Source organism: Centruroides sculpturatus, unplaced genomic scaffold (genome assembly GCF_000671375.1).
Source record: "Centruroides sculpturatus isolate CEXI.00-Female unplaced genomic scaffold, Cexi_2.0 scaffold227, whole genome shotgun sequence".
Taxonomy (NCBI): Eukaryota; Metazoa; Arthropoda; class Arachnida; order Scorpiones; family Buthidae; genus Centruroides; species Centruroides sculpturatus.
Genome location: NW_019384481.1, coordinates 660447 through 687582, shown reverse-complemented (window position 1 = coordinate 687582; position 27136 = coordinate 660447). Strand labels below are relative to the sequence as shown.

The following is a 27136-nucleotide window of genomic DNA, read 5'->3' as shown; positions in this document are numbered from 1 at the left end:
AAGATGGACGAGGTGAGCTTCTGTTATCAATGAGCTTGATGAGCTTCGTAGCAGCAAACGAAAGAGAGGTGACCGATAGGATAAAATAGTTCCAAGGTGCTTTTGAAGTTATTCGATTTGTGGATCGACGAATAGAGAGTCTTGAGAGTTGAGGAAAAGGGTTCCTAGTATATTGAGGTGACGATTAGGATCTTTAATTCATAAGAATTATTGTATATAAATTAAGTCTTTGAAATTTTGTCTAATTCCAAAGGGGAATAGAATTAAGTTAGAAAATAGATGGATTTGAGTTTTGTTGGGTTGATTCTTATTGACTTTCATTGAATAAATTGTTATTTGAATTTTACTAAATTTTGTATAGAGTTTATTACTAGAACTTTTATTAAATATTTGATTTGTTATTGACAAACTTTGTCATTATTTAATTTGGTGCACGCTTAAAGTCCTGGCCTGGCACACTAACGCGAATCTGCGTAAAGTACCTGTTAGGGGATGGCTATTTCCGGCACACAGTCGTGCCGATAATAGTTGGAAAGTCGGAAAAATAATATAGTACTTTACAACATTTGTTCTTGTATCTAAATATCGTACCTTACTGGATAAAAAGGTTCTGAAAGGACTATTTAACAATAACTTACAGGTTGCAGTTGTAAATATTAAGCATGCTTTTAGAATTGGAAAATTTAAACCAAATGCAAAAAGATTGATTATTTGTGAGTTATATACAATTTATCTTCAAAATTAAATAAGTATATAAAAATATTAGTAACAACCATTAACAAACCTTTAAATCCAGTGACAAAATGTTTCATAAAACATTGAACAAACACTTTCAACCTTACCCAAGGTCTGCTTAAGGTTAGAGAACCAATCAAATTCCAAAATATTAGTAATTTAAAAGGTTTAAATCTATTCATTAATGATGATTATTTGATGAATACCAGAGCTTTCAGAAACAAATTAAGGTTCTATGGAAAAGAAATGTTTAAAAGGAGATAAAAGGAATGTTAAATTGCAATACAACAGAATTATTGTAGATGAGATATTTGCCTGAAATTTTTCAATCTTTTTTAAGAATATAGTTTGCAATGATAAATAACATTATGACATAAAGGTCAAGGATGACCAGTGTAAAGCTCTGTACTTGGGTAGCAAAGATAATATGAAACTTTTTTTTTTACAATATTATAGGTTTAAATATTATTTTAACTAATTTCTAGAATTTGATATATAAAATGGATGTATTCTGTTTAGTGGAAATATGTCATACATCTTCAGTAATTTTAATCAATGTTCTCTGATGAATATAAAATGTGTCATCAGATAGTACATAGTGGTGAAGAGCCTGGATGACCCAGTGGTGGCTTAATTGTTGGGCTTAGATTTTCTGATCCTGCTGAGAAACACCATAGCCTTCCCATTTATTACAGCTGAATTTGTCTCACATTAGCCATGCCATCACAATGTTTGAAGAGCTCCCTATGGGAGTCCAGTTAAGGACATTGTTCTGTAAACAAAACAATGTCTTGTAAACTAAACAACCTATGACATTGGAATTTGGATGTGCAGAGAAGACATGGAACAAACATTTCAGAATTGTTGAATTAAAGGAACAGACAATAACATGCAGAGTAATTATACATAAAAATTAGCAGAAAATTATGCTTTATGGATGTGATTATGTAAAAGAAAACTGCACGTGATCATGCGTTAAATTATTACAAGCCAGACTTTATTATAGGCTGACCAAATTATGTAATTATGGTCTCAAGATAGATGGCTAAATCTCTATCCTAAAGACTTTAATAATGGGTTTTAGGACTCATTTTTAAAGACAAAAATATTATTTTAATAGTTAACACTACCTATTATAATTAATTTTTTTTTTAAATTCTGATAAGCAAATAATACAGACAAGAATGGAATTTATATGGTAAAATTTTTCAAACAGGACAGACTTCTGTTATGTAAGCTTTACATTTAGGTCTGTCATTAAGAGAATAAAGGAGCATTTTACAGGTTTTACTAGGTTTTATAAATATCTCGAAAAGATCTTACATCATTAATTCAGTGGTTATTTAATTGTTACTCATTCTCCTGATGGATTCTTTAGCGATAAATTACTCTTAAGCATAAATTTTGCTAAAGAGAACTAATCAAAGAGGGAACACACCAGTAATTGACTATGCCAAACATATTATACAAGGAAATTCATTTTGGGCCTTTTGCTCCTCTTCAGTCCTTGATTACAAATTACTTAATTAAACAATAAATGCTATATAATTCTAATACACCTTACTAAATACATAATACGCACATTACCTTTGACCTTTTTTAAATTATATTAGTGACCAGTGATGAATAAACTTTGTATTAATAAAATTTAAATTAACATAAGACTGATAAAAAAATTTTTTTTATAAATTAAAGAAAGGAAAAATGCTTTATCTATATATATATAAAACCCATTCAACGGGTGTCTGTCCTGTAACCGTTTGATAACGGACACTAGAGGCGCCCCCTATTGTGTGTCATATTTCAAACATTCAAATTAACAATTTTAATTCTTATTTAAATTAACAATATAAATTTTTATTATTCATTTGGCCAATAAATTATTATTTGGTCAATATAACAATATAAATAATTCAGTATATTTGTAATAGGAATTTATTATTTCAGGGGCTTATATCTCTCGAAGGGTCACGAGTAGGGGTATGGTTCCTTTGACTTTATTGTTAGTACAGGGTCTACGGTTTGGGGGGTCGCCACCTCTTCATTCGGAGGGTAAATCTTACCATTCGGCCCTTAACAGAGCTGTAGAGCATATTGATAGGAACAAAAAAGTCAAAGGAACTGTGCCTCATGGAAATTTGTAAAGAACACCCAATAGGGGGCATCCCGAGCTACTAGTATCTATATAAAAGTAAATGTAAAATGGTTTAAAAGATTGATTAAAAAAAAAAAACTTTTTATAATAAATCTGTAAGGACCTTATTAAGACAAGAAAACAGAAGTACTGTGGGACAAACCTATTGCTCATTGACTCCTCACTTCAAACTTTTAATGGCCCTGTTGGAAGTCCTGGTTTAGATGGTCTTATAATGTGATTATTTCATCTTCATAAAAACACACAAAAATATTAACAAATGTTTGTTTATAATTTTTTAAAACAACTAAATGTTTTTGAAAACTTTGGCTTTTTGAATTATGATGATATTTAAACTTTTAAAATATAAGAATTCAAGGAAGTTTTTTAAAGATGGTAATGTCTTTTAAAAACTGAAATTTATTTTTCTTTGAATTATTATATTTTCTTATATGTTTTATTTTTAACTTTTAGCTCCTCAGACTGAAAAGAAAAAAACTAAAGTAGAAGTAATTGATCTCACACTTGAAAGTAGTAGTGAAGATGAAGCAGAACAACTTCCACCTCCACCAAGAAGGCATCAACCATTGATGCAGCAGTTACCAGTATCTCATCCACCTACTACATCCTCATGTTCTATGAATCAAATTATAAATTTGCCATCACCATCAATTCAGCCCTCTTCCACAAGTGTCACACCTCTTATATCTTTACCTTCCCCATCTGCTACATCATCCCCTTCTTCTTCTTCTAACTCATCAACAGCATCATCATCGTCGTCATCGTCATCCGGTGCATCTTTTGTTAGTGTGATAAATCCAGCTCTTTCTACAATCAGTTCGGCTACATCATCTCCACAGTCATCCATACAACTTACGAATCCTCTGCTGTCAATGACTGCACGACCACCAGCTACAACATCAGCTATTCCTGCCTCATCTGGGTCAGTGCTAATTTATCTTACAAACTAAAATTTAATAAATTAACTTTAAATATTCATTTGTAAATTATTGTAATTTATTGGTAAATAAATTTTATAATAATGAATCTCAATCGTCAAAAATTATAATACACACAAATTAATTTTTAAGATATGCTTAAGTCAGTGCATGATTGCATGCAAATTTTTTATTATTATATTTTCAAGAAAGCTTCTTTCTATTGACTGTTTCTTTGTTATATTTTTAAGCAGTTTTTTTTTTCTTTAAGTGTATGGTGCTAATATGCTAATTAGTATGTTAGGTAATAAATTGTAAAATATAATTTTATTATAGTTGATTTACATAATTCTTAGTACAAAAATAGATGTATATTGTAATATAAATGTTTGACAAATTAAGTTATTTACTTGTTTGCATATTGAAATAAAAAATATTTAAATTTATTAAATTCCTCAATGTATTTAAATTTTTTTGGTGAAAATTGAAATCAATACTATTTTAGATAAATACAGGCCTTGGAGTCACTCACTTTTTCACTTTTTAGGTCATTTGCTTAGTTTTTTTCACTTATTTGGTCATTTCCATGTGCTTAATTAGGAAGATGTGGGACCAATCAAAAATAATTTTAAAGCCAAATGATCTGCCAAATTATCTGACTAGAATTTTCTGGAAGAAAATATTTGGTCCTGAGTGGAACTCAAACCTGCAACTGCTGCTCAGTGGTGTTAGGTCAGGTGAAACAAAAATTCCTTTCATATATAAACATCAACTCACAGCCCGAGTAGATAATAACAACACCAAACGATCGCCTAATTATCGGGCTGTAATATGGCTAAATAGCCATATTATAGCCCGATAATTAGGCGATCGTTTGGTGTTGTTATAATTCCTTTCATGTATGTAAAAACTTCATGCACTTAAAAAATTTCTTTCATTACAAATTCAAAAGCCAATGTTGAGTAAAGTTATGTACTCATGCTATATTTGTCATTATTAGCCAAAATCTAGTTCTTCAGAGTTGCATTTCCTTCTTTGGGGATTAAAAATGAGTGTTCTAAGCATCCTTATGTTTTGGCTGATTTCTAAGAAAATCCCTAAACTTCCTTTGCAGGGAAAACATAATATGCCAAAGGATTAATCTTTCAAGCTGACAACACTGTTGCTACTTCTAAGTTTAAAACATATTATAATTATTAAAATTAACATGAGAGAGTGGCATAACCTCATACCTCTAGACAAATTATTCTGTTTCTGACAATTTAGTTATCCTTGTTATAGCTCAATAATTTGGCAGATCATTGGTTTTAATTAACAATTGGGTCTTAGAGTTTTCATTTGCAAAAATACTTTTTACTTTATGAAATTATTTAAAGAAAAATAAACTTGAGTTAAATAAAGTTATTTTAATGATTTTTATAGCATATTGTTAACATTAAATCACATCTATATATTTCTAAATGTATTTTTAAATTGACTAAAAGTATAATTATTCCATGTAGTAAGTATTATTTTCATAAAATGTGTGATTACTTTATTTGTGAAATATCCATTCTTTAATCTTTTTTTCTTATGCTGATTATAATTATGCATTAATTAAGAGATTAAAAAAATAAACAAAAGTGTAAATTCATATTTACATATAAAATTTACCAAATAAATTAAAAGATTCAGTGTTGTAAAAAGTACATGTGATTACTTGCATGAAAATTTTTCAAATGCTTCTCAAAAGGTTAACAACATTGTAACGATGTTGCTTTTTATTCATCTGCAGGAAAAAGTTCCTGTTATTTATGAAATTATTAATAAAATATTATTTTACTTCTACTATTTGAAATCTGTTTATTTCAGATTTATTAATATATTTTGAAATCAATATTTATACATCTCAAAGCAATAAAAAAAAAGTAAACAGTTTTTGATCATCATAAATATTCCAGTATAGCCAAATTACTGAAATTAGCATCGACCTTCTCTTATGACAATGCTGATGTGGAACAGGGATTTTCAATTTCACGTCAGACACTTCCTCCTGATAGGTCATCAGTGTCGGAAAGAATGCTTAATTCACTTCTGATTAAGGAGAGACTAAACATGTATGACCAAAACTCACATCTTATACCTATTTCAAAGGACCTACTGAAATTAACTGCCTCAGCACACAGAAATTATCAAGAACAATGGAAAATGAAAAAGTTAAAAGAACAAGAGAAACAGAAAAACAGAGCAGAAAAGGAAGCACAAGTATTTTGAAGAACAAAAGAAATCTGTTTGTAACAAGGAAAAGATTATGGTACTGCAACAGTTTAAACCAGAAAAAAGTAGAAGTGAAATACATGTGACAGGCCAAGTTTTGTTAGAAGCGGCAAACAAAAAACTGGAGAAGGCCATTAACAATAATAACATGAATGAAGTACGAATAGCACATGTGACGCTTGTTAGTGTTAAGTGATCAAAAGCAACAGGAAGCAAAAAACAAGGAAGCTGAAAACATAAGAATAATCTTAATAAAAGAACATCATCTTTCATGATTGATTATTTACAGAAACCAAAGACTTCTTAAGTATTCATGGTTTACTGAAAATACAGTAGCCCCTTGTTATATTGCGCTTGTTGGGAACAAAGGTGTGATACATCCAGTGGCACAATATAACAGAGTACTAAAAATTCTGGGCTTATACTAAATAGATTATACATACTATAGAATCTCTATCTTCTATTCTTTCATCAGCAAGTGTTTCTGATATAACATAAGCTTAGTGTTTCAATACTGAATTCTTTTCATGGTTATATCGTATTAAATGAAATTTACATAAACATTGATACAGTAAATGACCATTTAGCATTATTGTTTCTTTACAATGACATTTAAAGACAAATAATATCAATATAAAAACAAAATATCAATTGTAATTTTATTTTACAGTACTATATTTCACAATAAATCACTTATTAAAAAATTTGTGTAATTTATATTTTTCAATAAAAATTATAAATACAGTAATTGAAAATTTTAAAAAATAAATATGGAATATATAATAGAGCATCAAAACATTATAAAATTACAAAGAGTAAAAATTCTCTAAAAATCAAAAGTTACAACTGTATAAAAATTTTAGAACTTTCTGTTCAGAATTAAAGAAGTTTTTCTATACACATTACATTGTGAATTCAAAATTTTTCACTTTTATATGAATTGATGGTATTGGTCAGTTCACATAAAGGTGTGAAATTTGAATTCCTAGAAACTTGTAAATGAGGAGATAGTACTTGAGAATAAGGATGCATCGATTAATTGGTAATCGGCCATTTTCCCAATTAATCGGTTTTAGTAATCAGCCAATTTTGCATTTTAATATTTTTGTTAGCATGTCACGTATACGGCTAGTAATAAAAAATAATAAATTTCTGTTATATATTTCTTATTTATTACATGACAATCTAAATATTAAAAAAAATTTTAACTTAAATTATTTCTTTTATCAATACATATCATAAAGTATAATGTAACCTATTCAAAACTATCTGTTTAAACTTTAAACATATAAAACAAATAAAAATTTAATATTCAAACTTTAAAACCCTTGAACTGTAATACAAAAACATGAGAATTTCACCATTTTCAGGGCTCTTAAATGTTACCTCCAACTCTGAAAATTCTTTCACTTTCAATGGAAGATGCTGGGGGGCTTATATATTTCATAGCTATTTTGCTCAAATTAGGAAAAAATTCTTTTGAACTTCTCCACCACAAAAATGTCTTTGTATAAGAGGTAAATGTAAATATCTTTCTAATTCTTGATCAAAATGTTTGTTCGTTTTTTTCTTCCTTTTTAAAAACATTCTCTTATTCATTCTTTCATTCACCAGAAGTTAATTCATCAAATAAATTAGAAAAACTCAGATATTATCCTCCATCTTGATTGTCTCCAGAAGTAGAAGCTTCAGAATTCAATTCTTCTTGAGATTTGAATTATCAACATCATCTAAGCTATCGATTGTCCATCTTTATATTTCCTCTACCATCTTTTCTTGAAATTTAATTTTGAATCTTGGATCTAATAAGGATAACAACCATAAAGACTTGTTTTCTACATATGCTGAAAATCTTTTTATATTGAATTTTTTAGTCTTTCTATTGTGATATTAATGTCACTAAAGGAACTACTACTATTTACTTTTGATAATAATAATAATTTCAGAGTCTATTGTGTGAATTATTGAAGATGATGTGGTTTCTCAGTTGCTGGTTTCCACAGTAATTTCTTCGAATGGTTTTAAAAGTAGAACAATTTTTTCAACGAGAGACCACTGATATGGGCTCAACGTGGGAATTTTATTATCTATAGCAGCGGTTCCCAATTTTTTTTCATTAGTGTACCCCCGTGGCATTTCCAACTTCCCAACGAGCAATGCATGCGCAAATCTCGCACTGCCTGTTTGTAGAGTGTGCCGCCATTTTGAATTGTATTTTGACTCGGTTCACAGTCCCCTGAGTACCAACGAGTCTGTTTTTTTTATGCGCGCATGATTTGGGCACCTAATACTTTGTGCCAAATTGCAACTTTTGACATGTACTCCTTCATATCTCTAAGCTAGTAACACAGCAGGCAGTACGATTTTGTAAACAAGACATAATCTTGTCAATAAAAAAATAATAAAAATATTGAATAAATAATGAAAAAAATTACCGCTTGTAGAGAAAATCCGGAGAAATTAGCTGTCTTTTTTCTTGCTAACAATAAAAAATACTTTTTATAAACAAAAGATTACTTTTTTCAAACAACACGTGGGGATATTGTTGAGAGATGATGATAATAACGGTAACGCATCCCACCGTCAAAAGTCCGTAGCATAATCACTAATCACACATAATGGTATCCCCACTACTATTGACCGACTGTGCAACATTTATTGAACTGTTGCATTGTACAATCGGCAGCATAAGTTTTTATTTCTATTTTTGCATTTTGAAATGTATAATAAAGTTTGTAATTGCTGCAAGGAACATTTTTTTATCTAATAATTTTTTAATACTATTAATTTGTGATACGTAATATATTATTTTTCTGCCATAGTAAACTTTTTTCTGTACCCCTAAACAACCTATCACGTACCCCGGGTTGGGAATCACTGATCTATAGCATATATGCACAAGGGCTTTTTGCTGTTCCAAGTTTCTTTGCAACATGTAGTAAGTAGAATTCTAGCAAGTAGGAACCTCTTGAATTAATTTGTGTTTCTGCAAACCTAACTTGTCTTGCAAATCTTCCAATAATTACAGCTACAGCAGAATAATTCAAATGTGTGACAATATTTTTATTAATTGTGATTATAGTTTTCACATTTTGTTGAGAAAATATGCATTCGTGTAGTATCAGCTGCAGTGTATGTGTAAAGCATACACATATGCTTTACACATACACTGGAATCAGGAATTTTGTTCATTCCTGATTCCAGCTACCATATTTGCTCTGGAATCTCTCAGTACTAAGAATATCTTATGACTTTTGTCAACTTATATTGTTCAAGAACTATGTTCATCTGTTCACTGATTCGTATAGCTGTGTAGGAACCTTCAAAGTAAACAATTCGCAAAACATCTCTTGCTGAAAATCATCCTTTAACCAGTGGGGCTGTTACATTTAAAAAAGGAAAATTATTTGTAGTTGCTGTCCAAATATCAGCAAATTAAAGAAATACTGTATATTTTGAATCATCAATAGCTTTCTGAATTTTTGACTGAACTTTTTTTGAAATATATCACAGATGTTATTTTCAGATATATATTTTCTGCTGGGAATATTGTAATTAGGAACAAGTTTTTTAGTAATCTTTGAAATCCTAAATCTGATACAACAAAGTATTCTGTATATCTACCAGGGCTGTGGAGTCGTGTAAAAATCTACCGACTCCGACTTTTCCTTATCATCTGATTCCGACCAGGGACAGACTTGTTACCGAAAGAGACCCGGAAATTCTGATGCCATCACGTGACCTCAGAATAAAATATTCAATAAATAGAGTTCTAATAAAGATAGAGCATAGAAACCTTTTATTCCAAAGCTAAAAGACTCCTTTAAGTGATATATAAATATGTATTCAATAATTTTTACTTTTTCGGCTATTATATATAACAGAGGAAAAGTGTAGTGTTCGGTCAAAAAATAACCCCTCCCAAATTTTTATATTTTTGGGCTCGGGACACCTTGAAATTTCGAGATATGCAAAAAATTCAAGGTTTTTTTTTCTATGTGTGGATGTTAGACTCTGTGTGGGGGGCATGATTTTGTTCACCCTGTTTGAAGCCTAATAATTTCTGTGGTCAGAATCAGAGTCAGATGATTTAACTCAGGAGTTAGTTATTAAGCGTCAAAATGGTTGAACTAAATCATGTTTCCATATACATTCTAACATCTTAGGCAAGAACATCTTAACAGGTTTTACTTTACTATTATAAAATGGCAAAAAAGCTTACTTTGAGGATAGAGACAAGTTTTGTTTTATTTTTTTAAATTTTGAACGCTAATAACAAGTAAAATATTCATTGAGAGATATGACATATGACCACTTTTATGTCTTCACCCTGTCGACCATTAATTAAGAACCAAAATTTAATAGTATTAATGCCCCTTTATATGCAAGCTACAGTGCCACATTTCGTTTCTTAAACTTTACCCATTCTGAGATATTGTTTAATATCTCAGAACAGAAAATAAAGAAATTAAACAAATTAGACGCCAACACACACGTGTGCGAATTTTTCCCCTTTATTGACTTTTTTGAGGGATTTGGGAGGTCTCCAAACATGTAGATTTGCAAAAAAAAAACTTGGAGGGTCAAATTTGACACAATTCCAATACTTTTCCATTTTATATACATAACAAGCTGGTAAGTAAAAAGGAGTCAGAGACGGCGGATTTTTTGATGACTCCGGCTAAAACACCAAAACTCCACGACTCCGACTCCATAGCCCTGATATCTACACTTATCATTTATCCAATCAAATAATAAACTTCTTTGGATCGTTGATATTCCACAATTTTTTCTTCTCTATTAATTGAGTTAAAGTAGCTTGTCTTTGGATATGAGTTTCCGTTGTTACTGATGAACATCCAGCTTTTTTCGTTTCAGAACTTTCTCTTTTCATCTTTTAAGTTTATTTTTAAAAATTTTCATGATGACATTTTTCCAGATGATCTATCATGTTTTTGGTGGCAAAAGTTTTAGCATTTTTTCCATCTCTCAAAATAAAAGACTGGCATAAATTGCACTTGAAAAACTTCTTGTTTTTATCTTTCTTAAAAAATTTCCAAGCAATACTAGAAGCCATGAGGGGTTTGGATTTAGATATTAATTAAAATTAAAAAGTTTATCAAAATAATAAATTATTATTTTAATTTAATAAATGAATCTGAAAAAGAAAAAAAAGCTTCATATTGAAACTTATTTTTATAACAAGTTGTTATAAAATTATTTTTATTAAGAATATATAATTACATGCGATAATAATCATAATATAATTAACTATTAACATAATAAATTATTAACACTAATCGGCCGATTAATTGGTATCAGTCGATAATGCGTGACCGATTAATCGGTAATCAGCCATTTTGTTTATCGGTGCATCCTTACTTGAGACTAATTAACAACTTTTAATATCAAAAGGAAACAAATGATAATTGATCAGTCCTCCTGATTTGCATATTTAGATCTTGATGAATTTATTGTTTCATCTGCAGCGGTAGTTTCAAAGACAATGGTAGAAATAAAATACTATATTTTGTTGCAAATAGAAATTAATGGCAGTTTATGATTTAAAATTTATTGACTCAGGTGCTTTTAAAATTTGGAGGACCAAAAAAAATGATAAAGAGTGGCTACTGTATTACAGTATATACAGAAATTTTTGAAATGTTGATTAACCATAACAGAATAAAAAGCGGAGGAAACAACTTTTACTGCTATTTTGCTGAGTTTTTCTTCCGTGTTTTAATTTTGTCATGTCACTATTGCACTCACTTTTTCTGAGGGGAAATGGCACTCTGAGGCCTGTAAATAAAATTTTTATGATTAAAATATCATAATACACTTTTTTTTGTATTAATACTTAAATAAATCAAACGAAATTATTAATCAGCAAATATTTATTAAATAATAACAACAACACATGAAAAATCTTTAATGCATTAGGATTAAAAATCTGAAATTCCATATTTCAGTGAAAGATTGATCTCTAAAATTGTAAACTTGCCAAAAATTTATTTTGTGTTTTTGATTTTCTTTAGATCAGAAGTGAGGTGTTTCATTTTAACAAATTATTACAGTATAAACAAACACTTAGTATTTAATCTTGTTAGTTAATTTATGCTGAGAACAAAATACTTTTTCTTTCAAAGATTCCTTACTTTTTTCAATTAAAAAAAAATTTTAAAAATTAATGAATATATTTAAACAAAATTTGGAAACTTCATAAATAAATAAAAATATATATAGTGTAGTTCAAAACAATAAAAATTCAATTATAAAGTAGCTTTATTCAGTAATGTAATCACTAATACAGTATATCAGGGACATTAAGCTAACATAAAAATGTTTACTGTAAATGCAATAATTTTAATGAATACCAGGTTTAGTGTAAAAAGTGATTTGAATTATGAATATCATAGGTTAAACAAATTTCATGGTTATGTGATTTTATCTTTAAGATTTTATATTAACTTGGTTATCAAATATTTGATAGTGTAATAATTGAACAAAAGGAAATTATTAGTATAATTAAGATTAACTGGAACAACTCTATTTGGAACAAAAATTATTTTAGATTATATATCATTAATTCTTAAATACACTCACTGCCAAAAGTTAAGCACAGAGCAGAAAATGTTCATGTCCGGAAAGCAATCGGCATTTGAGAGGCTGCAATTCACTGCAGAGGTGGGTGGAAGTATGCGAATATGTTACATTACTATCAATCATGGTTGTGTGTCGCAAAATATGAAAAACAGGCAATCTTATAAGAAGCCAGCCATCTGAAGTGTGAGAGGAGTTGCATGTAAGTGCCGAGAAAAAGTGTGGAGAACTGTCATACAATTAGTGTGCGTGACTGATATGTTTCTACAGCTTCCAGAAGACGAATGACAGACGGTGAGCGCTGGCGGTGTGTGGGATGCCTTGAAGCAGGACAATCAATCCCAGACGTTGCTTTTTTCTTTGGTGTTCATCATTCTGTCATTTCACGGTTATGGAAACAATTCCAAACAAGCAAACAGTTATCCGAAGACCTGTGGCCAGTCGCCCAAGGGTTATGACCCCCGCAGAAGATCGCTATATTGCTGTTGTAGCCAAGCAGAATCGAAGAGCGACATCTACATGTGACATCAGTTGGTTGCAGCAGCCATTGGTAAAACGATATCTGCTACTACCATGCACCAAAGGCTACACATGAACGGACTGTACGCCCGGGTACCACGAGTTTGTGTTCCACTATCCGTCCAATCCAGAGGCACACAATTAGTGGTGTCGGCAACATATGTATTGGACTGTGTTTGGGGCAACGTTATGTTCATGGATGAGTTGGGATTTTCCCTGGAACCAGATGACAAGCATGTAATAGTATGGAGAGAAAAAGGCACATGCAATCGGCCTCAGAACATCATCGAGCATCACACATTCCAAGGTGGAAGCATTATGGTGTAGGTAGGCATTTTGTTGGGATATCACACAGACCTGCACATCTATCGAGAGGGTTCTGTGATGGCTATCCAATATTGGGATGAAGTCCTAAAACCCATTGTGAAATTGTACGCTGCAGCAGTTGGTCCTGCTTTCATTTTAATGGATGATAACGCGCCACCCCATAGAACTGCCCTCGTCGACACCTACCTCGAGAGTGAGGGAATCATGTATATGGATTGGCCGGCATACTCGCCAGACCTCAATCCCATTGAGAATCTTTGGAATGCCCATGGCCATGCTGTGTGTACACGTTTCCCACTCTCTGCCACTCTCAGAGTTGCAAACTGCTCTACAGGAGGAATGGCACTTATTTGACTCTGGAGTGGTTGATCACCTCATGGAAAGCATGGTTACATGCTGTAAACTTTGTGTAAGGATGAGGGGTGACCATTTACCCTATTAATGTTGGTTTTGTTTATTTGTTTTGGATTTAAACATCGTTTTGTTAATGATTTTATCTTATACTTTATGAAAATTCAATATTGTTTTCATCTTTCTATGTGATTCTTTGTGTTGTTTCATGCATAAACATATTTGCTATGTCCTGCCACATTTCATGTCAATCACAGCTGTATTTGTCAATTTTTTCGCAGTTTACTGCTCCGTGCTTAACTTTTGGCAGTGAGTGTATTTAGCATTACTTTTATAAAAGATTGCTTTCAATGTAGTTCTTGAATTTGACTCTTTCAGATCATAAATTCATTAACTTGCATAGATAGTAATGTTTTTCTCTCCAATAAAAATTTTATAATAGATGATATTTTTGTCAGTTACTGTTGTTATTATTAGCTTTAAAATTATTATGGATAATTAAATTCTAACATTGATGTCATGATGATTTTGGCTTGATGGTTTTATATATAATTGTACCACTGTTCTTTCATTAAATTGTTCTAAGATGCTTAAAATAAAGCAAATTTTAGTTATGAACAAGTAATTAGTGAGACTATTGTTGTTAATGAATTTCAATTAATCATTATTGTATTTTGTGAGAGCAAGATGATATACAATGAAATAAATGTTAGATTCAAACAAAAATAGTAAATTATATATAATCCATGCAGCAAAAGAGTAAATGTTAGTCAGCCTGAACTTGAAGGATCTATATCAGATGAAAGGAATGAAGTTGAGACATGGATTTGATCTCTTTCAGCTGTTTTTTTTGTACATTTTAGAAATGTTTTTATACCACTTACATTGTAAATAATTTTGTTGTTTTATTTTTTTTAAATTTTATTACTCTTAATTCTAACATTACTCATATGTCAATTCTGTCGCTGCCCATCCCTTTCATCTGACATAAACCCTTCCAATTCAAACTGACTTGTGTCTATTCTGTTGCTCTGTATGCTATAGTAAAGATTAAACTATAAAAAAAAATTTTTCCATATAAAACAGCTTTTCATTTCAGTCTTAATACGTGTATGGTAGATGTAGGCATCAGTGGATTGTCATTCCAATGAAAAACCATAATTTATTTAATATAGATTAGGCATGAAGTGATGGCAGTTTATATATATATATATTTTTTTTTTTTTTTAATATTACCTAACAGATTTTTATAGAAGAAATTTATAAAAGTTGATAAGATTTTTTTATTCTGTATCTGTTAAGTTTACAAAATCAATTGCAACACAGACAAAACTAGTTCAACTCAACAGTAACAACACTTTAAATGTTTTTCCAGCACTATTTACTTCTCTGATGAACATTTTCAGCTAAATTCATAAGCCTGCCTCAGATCTGCATCTGAATTCAAACTTTCATAGGGCTGGAAAAGTGTTTAAGGTTTTATTATTGAATTAATAGAAGGATTTTTAAGATATAAAAGTTGTGCAAGTCTTGCTTGCTAAAATTATAATCTTAATTTTTAGTTTTTATAGATTGAAAGATATATTCATCTTTCAAGCAAAAGGCATTTGTTTCCATTCATCAAGAAATTACTCTAAAACAAATCTAATCATTCCAAATATTTATCTGAATTGTATGTCATATTTATTCTATTTTTTTAATGTCAAAGAAAATTTGAGACTCATCTCTGTTTAACATCATCAGCAGTCATATGTCATAGTTGGTAACTTGTAATAACTATATTAATCCAAATAATTAAGATGAATCAACCATTTTGTAGAAACTGAGTTTTGCTTTTAATTTTTGTTTCTGTCAGCAAAATATTCTATTTGCTTTCTATTTCATTGCCAAAATGACTTCAAATGTAACACGTAAATAAAGTTTTACAAAGCTTGAGAATATTTGTTTTGGTTTTTCTTCTTTCATTGATTATTTCCAGGCACTTGAATGAAGAATTAATCCACTTTCTGAAATAGAATATTAATTTTTAGTATTATTTTCTTAATTTGTTTTTTAATTGAAGCATTTTTGAGAGAGAATACAGAATTTTTTTTCAATCCTTCTTATTTTATGGGATTTAAAATGATTTTTATTTCATATCCATCTACTTTGCTAGGGCTTCAGTAGATAAATTAAGTTCTTTCAGAGAGATGATTAAAAATATCTGGACCAGATTACTATCATTGAAGTTTCTAAGATCTGATATGAACTCACTGGATTGTTCAGAGTGACAGATGAAATTAGTTATCCAGTCAACTGCTTTGGATATATTATATACTGATGAGTTTTTCCATTATCAGAGTTCACTTCAAGTTTTTGTCAAAGATCAGTCTATTAGCTTCAAATGTTTCAATATATAAATGCCAATTATTTTTTCTAAAGATTATAGCAATTTCACAGATTCCAATAACTTATTGATGATGTTAAGTGAGGACTTGCTGTTTATTGATAATCAGAAATGTTTTTCTGTTATTGAAGAAACACAAAGTAAAAAAAATAGACTAAATCAAAGTTTAAAAATATAAAAGTAAATAGAAGTAAAAAGAAAGTAAACCAAAACACTTTTTGTTGAAATAAAAAAAGGATAATTTAAAAAAAATGCTTTGTTTCATTATTTTCTGTTTAATGTTTAAGTTACAAGCCCATTTCACTGTTGAATGTAACCTGTCTCACTGTACCTCAGATGTGAGGAACAATAGTTAACACACTTATTGCCACGAGCATTTTACACAAACATGTCCTGGGCGCCATTTCGATTATGCAACATTTATTTACTGTTTTAAATTTTTATATTTATTTTTAAGTATAATTGGTAATAATTAATATTTAGCAAAAACATATTGATGAAAATTATCTCATAATGGACATATGAAGTAACTTTTTTTTTTTTTGCAGACATCAACTACAACATAATTTGAGTAATAGAAATAAATATTTTTCAATATTTTTTCAATTAACTTTTCCTTTTATGACACCAAATTGATTTGTCATTCATATTCCAGGCACAAATATTCACTTTGGTAGTATATTTACTGCAAAAAATATTTATAGTTGACAATCAAAACACAAAACTCATATCACATTTTAAACTTAGTTTATTATAATGTCCAATCAATGTATTGTTCTCATTTCTACTAATCTTTGACTATTCCCATAGTTAGTAGTTATTATAGATGGTGCCTGTTTGATTCCAAACTATGAGATAATTTGTAGTTTGTAGTCAATGTGTTAAGGCACTTTATGGGTACACAGACTAATTTTTGTAGACAAAGGTGCCAGTGTAATACATGATGATATGTTGCTTAGTTAAATTAAATTTTATTTTAAGCAAATTTTATACTATTAAAGAAATGAAAAGTGCCTCACTGTTAACCAACTTTCTCCTACACTCATTGACAAAAAAAAATTACACACCCAGATAGAATTGTTGATTACTACAAAACTGACTGCCTCAAACAGGCAGGGACTAGGTTCCAGGAATTGCAGGAATCCTGTCTATTTCCAAGAAATCTTGGAGAAATTACAAGGTGACATCCCTTTTGTCAGTTTATGTCATGTTGTTAACTACACTAACTTGTGAGTTGGTTATTCTGGATGATGGTCTATAAAATAATCCAAAAACATAGAATTTCAAAATTATATTGTTATATTAGTGCCCAAACCCCTAGTATAATATCACTCAGCATTGTTTAAATTTTAAAACGTTTGACACCTTAAAAACATCATGTTAATTAGGCAAAATTATAAATGAGAGAACTCATAATAATCTAATATCAATAAAATTTGTTTTCAAAATATTTTAATTCTTTCTGAATCTTTCAAATTACTCTTCACATCCTCAATTTGAGGATAGGTGTTAATGAACTATTCCAAAAATAGTTAAAAACATAAAAAGCTTTTTTGTTATCATATTTTATTAAAAAATAAAATATGATAACAGATAGTGTCACCAAATGTTGCCAGGGAAGTTAAGCAACTTATTGCTAGATTTTTTAAATTTTGATTGTGTAAAAAAAATAAATTTTTGATTAAATTTTTTTCCAGTTTATTAATAATTATATAAAATTGTAAAATTTATTAAGGGACAATTTAATAAATTTTATACTTTTTGTAACAGATTACACTATTATCAATAAAAATAGAACATTGTTAATCGCCTCATTTCTTTCTTAATCAAACTTTGAGTCTATGACATAATGAGTCATAGCTTCTAGTCTCACCAAATAAATGAATAAAACTTATTCTGAATATGGGTATACCATAATATTTACAATGAAAGTGGGATAAACAATTTATGAGCTCACTCTAAAATTTCTTTTGCTGTCTCATGAAAAAGGTGCAACAGGCTTCCCAGTGGTGGAATAGCCAACTAGGAAATCAGAAATTTCCTGATAGGCCATTTGCTTGATGGTCATTCCTTATTTTAGTGTGTTATGTTTCATCAAGAAAAATAAATTGATAAGCAAAATAAGACCACTGTATATTGTATTAAATTTTTAAAAAGTTTTATGCTAATTTGAGCTGTAAGCCATTATGGTATGACACACAGATGTCTGGCTTACAAGAAGTTAATTCTGCTATTCAAAATTTTAAAGTGATTGGTCCTGATTCAGAAGTGAGTCACCATGAAATGTCCCTGCAAACTGACATTCAGCCTGCCACAATGTGCATTTTGTAACTTCTCATTTGAAAATAACTTATCACAACTTTGACTGTAATGTACTGTCATGATTATGATATCCATATTGGGCTAATACTCAGCACTGCATGGATTTGATCCCAGGTTCCCCAGAACAGTAGGCCACTGTCTTAATTACCTTTGCCATCCAGCTGGCTACATATATACTTGCAAGCCTATATTTGGTATATATTACTGGACTGAAGTTTATTGCCAGTCTGATGCTAGGTTTCCTTCTCATTTGGAAACATGAATTTTAACCCCTGACAGATATGTAAATGTTTACAATTTGGTCTGATTGCCAAGTAATGTTGTCAAACTGCTTTAAACTGCTACCCTAGTATCCTATAAAAATATTCAGACTCTCACTGTATTCAAAATCTTCATTGTAACTGTTGTTTAAAGGTCTTTGAATGCTAGGCATACCTGTACAACATAGTCAAAAACAAAGTTTGAGTAAAGCTACATTATTACAAACAATAAGAAATCAGTGTACTCTAATTCTGTGTGGATAACTAAGGATGGCATACATTTCATAGAAACTTCTAAATAAAAATAAAACTTTCTCTTAACCCATGCCATTGTATACCTTTATATAAGTAACTCTCAGTATTCACAAGGTTAGGTATTTGCCAGATTTCTAAGGAATCTGGCAAATACCAGATGTGGGGTTCAGGGCCATCAAGATTTATTATGCACTTTTTTGGGTAGAGTCCTGCTACCAGGTGTGTTTTATCGGACATGCCAATTGAGATGAAATAAATGATTAAGGCACGAGGGTAAGAGCCATTCCGAAGTCCAGGAATGAGCCTCTCAGGAGGAAGAATGCATAGTCAGATATAACCAATTAAAGGAAATTTATTAACACAAAATGGAAGTTTAGAACAGAATTACAAAATCTGATTTTTGGAAATTTGCCTATCTCTATCTATATAACGAGGGGGATATTCGAACTTATGCGACTCATAACATACCAGGTAAACAAGATGTCTTCTCTTGTGTCATGGACCTGGCGTCCAAGACTGTGGAAGTTTCTGGTGTTTACTGCCCTTCGTTTTGTGCTTGCTCGTTCTTGAGCTACTCTCGCTCTGGTGCTCATCCGTTCTCTCTCTCTCTTGCTCTCTGTCTGTCTGTCTGTTTTTTTCTGGTTGGAGCTCTCTTTTTAAACCCTTCCAGCATGAGAAAGTTTGTCATCGGGTGATGATTCATTGGCAGTGTCGTCATTGTAGCTGAGACTGTGTTTTCTTATTTGTTAATGACATCAAACTTTTGTAGAGTCATCTCTGAGTTGAAGTGACTCATCTTTGCTTTGGGATAGTTCTCAATCATTATTCATTGATTGCTTTGACTAAGTTCTTCGTTTAATATGTAAACATTGCCAAAAAAACAAGGGGGAAATGCGATGTTCCCCATTTCTATATATATATATATTTTTTATTTTATAATTTTAATTATTTAATTGCTCCTTCCTCTCTTCCTTGGCATGTTGTGAGATTTCTGATAGTTGGATAATAAACCGTTTTATTCTAATTCGTCTTTTTAAATTATTTTGAGTTGATATTAAAATTTAGAAAGGGGAGTACCTAGATTGGTAAAATAGGCAAATTTCCTCCTACAACTTCAGTTGTTATTCAAGATACAGTTAAGGTTTTAACAAAGTTCAGGCAAATACATAATTAGTAAAAAAAACAGTTGAAATAAAGTAAATAAACAAAAATTATTACAAATGTTGTAAATAATAGTTCACAAATGCATATATATATAGAGATATTTTTGGAGGGGGAAAGTGGTGGTCTTCACACAGATTTACAAATTACAAATAGGAATACTTGTAAGAAAATCAAGTTAAATTCTTGTGGGTTGAGGCAGTATGGCTAAGCTGAATCATGTTACTGTCTCAGGAATATTTAATCTTTTGCAGATGATTCAATAAGCAAATAATATCAACTAATTTTTTTTTTTTTTTTGTGTGTGTCTGTGTATATGTATTTAATTATATTAAAAACATTATACTACACTTTAAGACTATTATGAGAAGTTATAACAGTTTGAAAAACTAAATTAATGTAGCTGGACAGGCTTTTTTATTCATGTCCTTCAAGACTTCAGTATACAGAAGCCAGGCTGCTTCCACAGCTTGTTATATCTGAGCATAGTCTCAAGTTTAAGCAAGACAATAGAAAAGAGCAAAAAGTGATCTGGTCCAAAAGGAAATAGTAGTGGTTGTGATTACAACTGTGGTTGCCTAGTTTGTTTTATAAAGATTTCAATTTCAATAGTTACCTGTTAGTTTAACTTTTCTAATTTCTAAATCTGGGTAGAGAGATAGATGTTGCCAGAAAGGGGGGAGAAGCAATACCTTTGGGATAGCCCTTTGGTTGTCATGTCCAGACCAGTTCATCCTGTTCCTACGGGCTTGAATGGGATCTGATTCTTGATACTCCTTGCATAAACTGTCAGTGGTGCTGTATATTTTTAAAAGCTTGGTCAGTGTCATTGGTTGCTTTGGTATTTTCCCCCCTATTCATTGTCATCCTTTTGCTGTATACAAGATCACAGAACAATTGTTAGACAAATACAAAGAAAAAATGAAGTTGAGACAGGTGCATATCCCTCTGCCAGACTTAATTCTGATATGCTATTGATAATTCAAACTAAAAAACTTATCATATTACTATGGAATTAATATAATATGGAAGTAAGCTACTGTATTTTTTTTTGGTTAGGTAAAAATTAGAAATAACAAAGAATATGTTCAATTGTAGAATTCCATCAGATGGCAATTCATTTTAAAAATAAGTTTTGTCAAAGTTTTGAAAGGTTGGTCATCAAAACTTTATATTCTGGAACATTGAAAGTGATTCCTTTTTTTAACAGACTTTGTCTTCAATTTTATTTTTATTTTTAAAGAATGTTTTTTACAAGTTCTGTACTGTAACTGAAATATTGTAAAAAAAAATTTCACAGATACACAAATGTTTTGCAAATAATCATGTAGTTGGTCACAACTTTTCTATCACAAATAAGCAAAAATGAAAATGCCAAATGTTACCTGTATATAGCAGCCATTGAAAGCATGATACTGGTATTCAGTTTATAAGGGAACATTTCAAACGTTTAAAATGTTGTTTATATATTTCACTTCATTGTAGATACAATAATAAAATAATTGGAACAAAAAATGGTGGAATGCTGAGAAGAGAACCTAAATTTATTTTTATATGATAAATAAAACAATGTTAAAATAAACTCAGAGAAAGTTAAATAGAAAATAATTTTAATGAAGATGTTATCATCACTGTCAAGGATTGGCAATTTTCTATGAAAAACTAAGAAGGTTAGTTCATATAGTCATTTTTTAGCAAAAACAAAATACAAAACTGACTTATTTTTTCATAATGAATTTGAATCTCATTGCTGTTTTGGAAAATGAGAACAGTGAAATTGAGAATTGTGTGAATGATAGTAAATATCATTAGACAAGACAAATGCTGACAACTGTGATCTTTCACATTTGCTTTGTCTATTTATTTATCAAAATTAAAATTTTAAAATTAATTATTATAATTGTAATAATATAACTAAAAAATATAAGCTTTGTATTGCTGTTTAAATCTCTCCCTTATCTCTAAAAATTTGTAATTGTGATTAATGGTGAATGTTTTTCACTAGTAGAAAAGTTCAACATTTTAAGATGTAACCATAATTTGCAAAACAGAAAAATTTGCTTGAATGTTATTGCTGATGCAATTTTTGTTGTTTCCAATTTTTACCAGTAATTTTCTGTATGAGAACTAAGCCTATATATATATATNTGAGGTATTACTGTATATATATATATATATATATATATATATGAGACATCAAATTATTTGCTATTTAATTTTTTTGTGTTTACTGTTATATTATTAGATAAATAAAACAGAAATTAAGCAATATAAAAAATTTTTTTTTGGTCCTTTTAGTTAACTCTTTGCAATTAAAAGATGTTCTACCTTAAATGATAAAAACTTGATTGATCAGACTATTCAATAGAATGCTGAAAATGTTTCATTCATTCAATTAGTGTTTAGAAAACATTGTATAAAGATTGATTTTACTATTGGATTGCACTGTAATTGGAAAGTTATTAAATAATAATTTTAAATTTTGTTTACTTCATGTTACTTTATTAATATAAGATGAATTTCTACACTATACAATTTAAAAAATGAAGTAAATAAACCAAAGTTGTAATGAAATTATTAGTTTTAATTTGTTAGCAGAAATGCAGATCTAATGCTGCTATGTGTAAACAAGATGAAATAATGGACAATTATACTAGAGTAGGGATGACAAATCTTTTTGAGTTCACATGCATAATGAGCATAATTATAATTAATAATTTGCTATCACTACTAGGTGCTTATACAGACACTTAGCAATTGTCATCAACTTTTAGATGGGAATTTTTTTATTTGCCAAGACATGTTTCAGGCTCAAGCCCCTCTTCTGTTGGCTTCTATTTTTTCTTTGGTATTTATATTTTCCTTGTCCTTCTCTGCAAATCCCTTCTTGCAGAGCAGGACAAGAAATAAAAGTTGATAACAGAATTGCCAAATATCTATTATAAGCACCTAGTAGTAATAAATTATTCAAATAAAGGAAGAGAGAGTTTCAGAATATATTACAACAGAGCATAATTGCTTAAAAAAATTTTTATGCCTGCAAAAGTTTTAAGCTTTTAATAATGATATTTAAAGAAATAAAATGAATATGCTTTAATTAGAATAAATATAAAGAATGTGATGAAAAAGAGATGATCAGGCAATAAACTGAAATTGTATATGATGAGTACTACATGATTTCTCCCAACATGTCATAGGATCACTACTACTATACTAGGGTTATCATTTAAATGTGTGTAATTATTTTTAATCACCAAAACCTACTTTATAGCAATGAAAAGAGTAACGATTTATAGTTATTAGAATGACAATTATCACGTCATGTCAACCATCAAAATTCTCTTAAATGACGTCATTATATTTAGATAAAGGTTAAGTATTAGAAATTTATTAATTAGTTCAGACATGAAGACAGAGAGACTGTTGGTATTCAGTTTAAAAAAAGACATTTAATAAAAATACTTGTTTTAACATTTACAAAATATCAGGAACTGAATTTTAGAACATAAAAAAATTTAGAATAGATTCAATTCAAATTTTCATATGTTGAGTAAAATTAAAATAACCAATTAGAAAGCATCTTTTTAACTAATATATGACTAAAAATAGTGTGAAAATTTTAATCACACTGTAAAATTTCTAACATGCTGTCATATATGATTAGCCTACCAGTGGTTGAATGGATAAAACCACTGAACACTGATGGTTTTTAGTGAGTTTGCATTTTGCCAGCAGGTTGGCATTGTGGAGTTTTCCAGATTTTCTTCATATTAGAAACACAAAATAGGAACCAGTTTCCATAAAAAAACCTCCCATGAGGCATTTTCCCATAGCAGATTGCCCAGTGTTGTATCGCCATATATGAATAAAACTATGCATGATTAACTAATAATCTACTGAATAAAATATGAGCTGGTTAATGGGATTTTGTTTTCTTATCAGTAACATTTCCCAAAAGAAAATTGTTTTGAATCAAGATACTTTAACAATGTAATATCCTTCCAATAAGTAGTATATCCATTCCATCTTCTAAAAAATATTTCACAAGCTTGTATGACATTAATAAGAATTTGATATTCCCATATAAAGATGTGTTTTTATTTGTTTCAATGTTGCATCTATATATATAATAAATTTTGAAGACATTTGAAGTATTTTTATTAAATATTTTTTTTGTAAATTGAACACCAACAAACTGACTAATTGTCTTCAATTGGTATATGCCATCATTATTTTGCAGTATAAATTTATCAGCTTTAATTAATTTGTACTTTGAAAAAGTACAAATTAATTAAAGCATAGATTGAACATATATATGTTCTTGATAGTTTCAAGAAATTTATAGTGGCAGAAGAATGTCTGCAATTCAGAAAGGATTTTTCACATTTTCTAAAGATACACTTAATGACTTTAAACTACTTTTTTTGGTCTAAATTTGTAATTGTAATTTAAAATTGGTACACACTACTTAACCTACACCCCCTTACAAATTACCTTTTAAACATAAATAATCCATGAGTTATCCACACAAATTATAGTATCTGTTTAATCATCATAACTTTTTATTATTTTGATTCAAATAATAATACAATAATGAAACAAGTAAAGCTGCCAAAATTGAAACTTATTAAAAATGCTTGAATTTATACATAGTTCTTAACAACATGTTATTTAATGTATATAAAGAATTCATAGATGTGAATTTTATTTTTGAAAATTGCCTATAAAGTAGATTAAAATATCTTAATACTATAAAATATATAGCAATTACGCAATTTTAAAAATATCCAGTTGCTAGTTTAAAAGGTTGTGCAACAGTTATTTTGTTAATTTAACCAGTTGGTGGTAGTTTTTTTTACTATAAAATATATTTCATTAAAATTAAATGCATGTGCATACATATCCTATGACTTTTGTGTCTATAATAAGATCATGTTAATAAGATAGATACATAATTCAAAAGTGTTTTGATTATTTCTTGTTTGTTGTTTTATTAGTTTAAGCATATACTTTTTGTAACAGCTTGATGGCCTTTTAAAAGAGTTGAAAACATTCTTATTGATATAAATTAAAGTATTTTGATCAGCTAATTCAAAAGAAAGTTTTAGTGTGGGTTGTTGTTGGTCTAATATTCCATTAGATCAAAAAGTTCTGATATTTTAGAATCTAAAAATGTTGGTTTTGTTGAATTTTTTTAAAAAATTTTACAGAAAATTTTTATTATTTATCTATTTTTTAAAATAATTTAAAAGGATTTTTCACATTTTCTAAAGATACACTTAATGACTTTAAACTACTTTTTTTGGTCTAAATTTGTAATTGTAATTTAAAAGTAATAGAAAAACTGATATGCAGAGACATGGGCATCTGCAGAAAGTTTTCTAGGGAGCATAGCTTGGAGACAATAATTACAGCAATAAATTTTTATTTTATTATTTCATGTTAACAAAATCTTGTTGTTGATCTTGTTAAGAATATAAATTAAGGTTTTATTGAATATCTATACGTGAAAAAACATTGTCAGCATCAAATAATTAAGTAGTATTAAAAAAAAAGTTGTTTATAATACATTTTTAATCCAGATTTCCAAATTAAGTTTCAAAACAGAAAAATTATTTTTCAGAAAGTGTAGAATTTTGTCATTTTCTTGGATAAAATGAGAAACTAATAAAAATACTCAACATAAAGAATTCATAATTTTTGTCTTAATATAGATATAATGAGAAAATTGCTTCAAAGAAATGCAAAATACATATAAGTAAATTACAATTACAGGGTATATTTTTTGGATCATTATCCATCAACAATAGGATACACTTAGGGCCTTCACTTTGGAGACAAATGTTCCAAAAGTCCTCAATGGTAATTTATGTGTTATGCACCATTAAAGCAATTTCCTCATTATATTTATTCTTGTGGAGTCTTATTCATTTTAATTTAGATATTGATACCAATTTATTTGAAACAAATTTGGCAGCATTTAGTGTTTTCATTTGTTACATTCATATTTTTTTGCTTTTATCTGTTCTTCAATATATTATAACAATTACGTAATCGTCTGTCCTTAATTGCATTTTTTATAGCTTGAATTTGAATACTGGTCCAGTAGCAACATCAACACCAACTCCATCAATGCCCAGTAGTTCTTTATATTCTAATATTCCAGTCATCAATTCAGGTGCACCATCCTATTACCCACAAGCAACATCTTCATTTTCTGATTATATATCGACTGCACCTCCTCTGTTTAATTACCCAAGTAAGAATTATTTTGTTTTTATATTAAGATGTATTAAATACCTACAAAATATAAAATTTAATAAAAACTGTTTTGTAATAAAACACATCAGTAGATGTTAACTTTTGGTTAAAAGATAATTGAAATAAAGTGACTGCATTAAATGATTTATAAGAAATTAATTTCATTTCATTTTATTTTTTTTATTTTAGTTGTAAATATCAATGTTTTGTGCATGTGTATTTTTTGTTATTATAATACTTACATATAAAATAAAAAAGTTTTATATTTGAGCTACTATTTAATACTAGCAGCACACCTGGAAAGTCAGGGATTTTCATTAGTGTTCAGAAAAAGTCATGGAAGGTTGGAAAATTTGTCATTTTGGCTGCCTTGTTTATTTTTTGATTAAGTGTAGCCCTCTGCAGGCAACAAGGAGTAATATGATGCAATACAACTTTTGAAAAGGGGTGCAGAATTTTTTCAGGACTCAAAATTTCTCCAAAAATTTACAATGTACAAAAAATAATAAATAATTTTAATTTAAATGATATTATTTATCATTTTTCATTTTAATAATTTTGATTGTATAACAAAACAATTTGATTTTTTTAAAATTTATTATCATTATTTATATTTATATATATATATATA

The 27136-nt window shown here is 29.2% G+C and overlaps 1 protein-coding gene across 2 annotated transcripts in view; it reads left to right on the top strand.

Moving 5' to 3' along the window:
- LOC111621452 (E3 SUMO-protein ligase PIAS2-like) overlaps positions 1-27136 on the top strand; it is a 108110-nt gene that overhangs the window by 58509 nt on the left and 22465 nt on the right. For both annotated transcript variants that reach the window (XM_023363607.1, XM_023363608.1), the window contains exons 11-12: positions 3344-3812; positions 26328-26503. In XM_023363607.1, coding sequence (XP_023219375.1) covers positions 3344-3812; positions 26328-26503 — 645 coding nt within the window. The remainder of the gene's footprint in view (positions 1-3343; positions 3813-26327; positions 26504-27136) is intronic.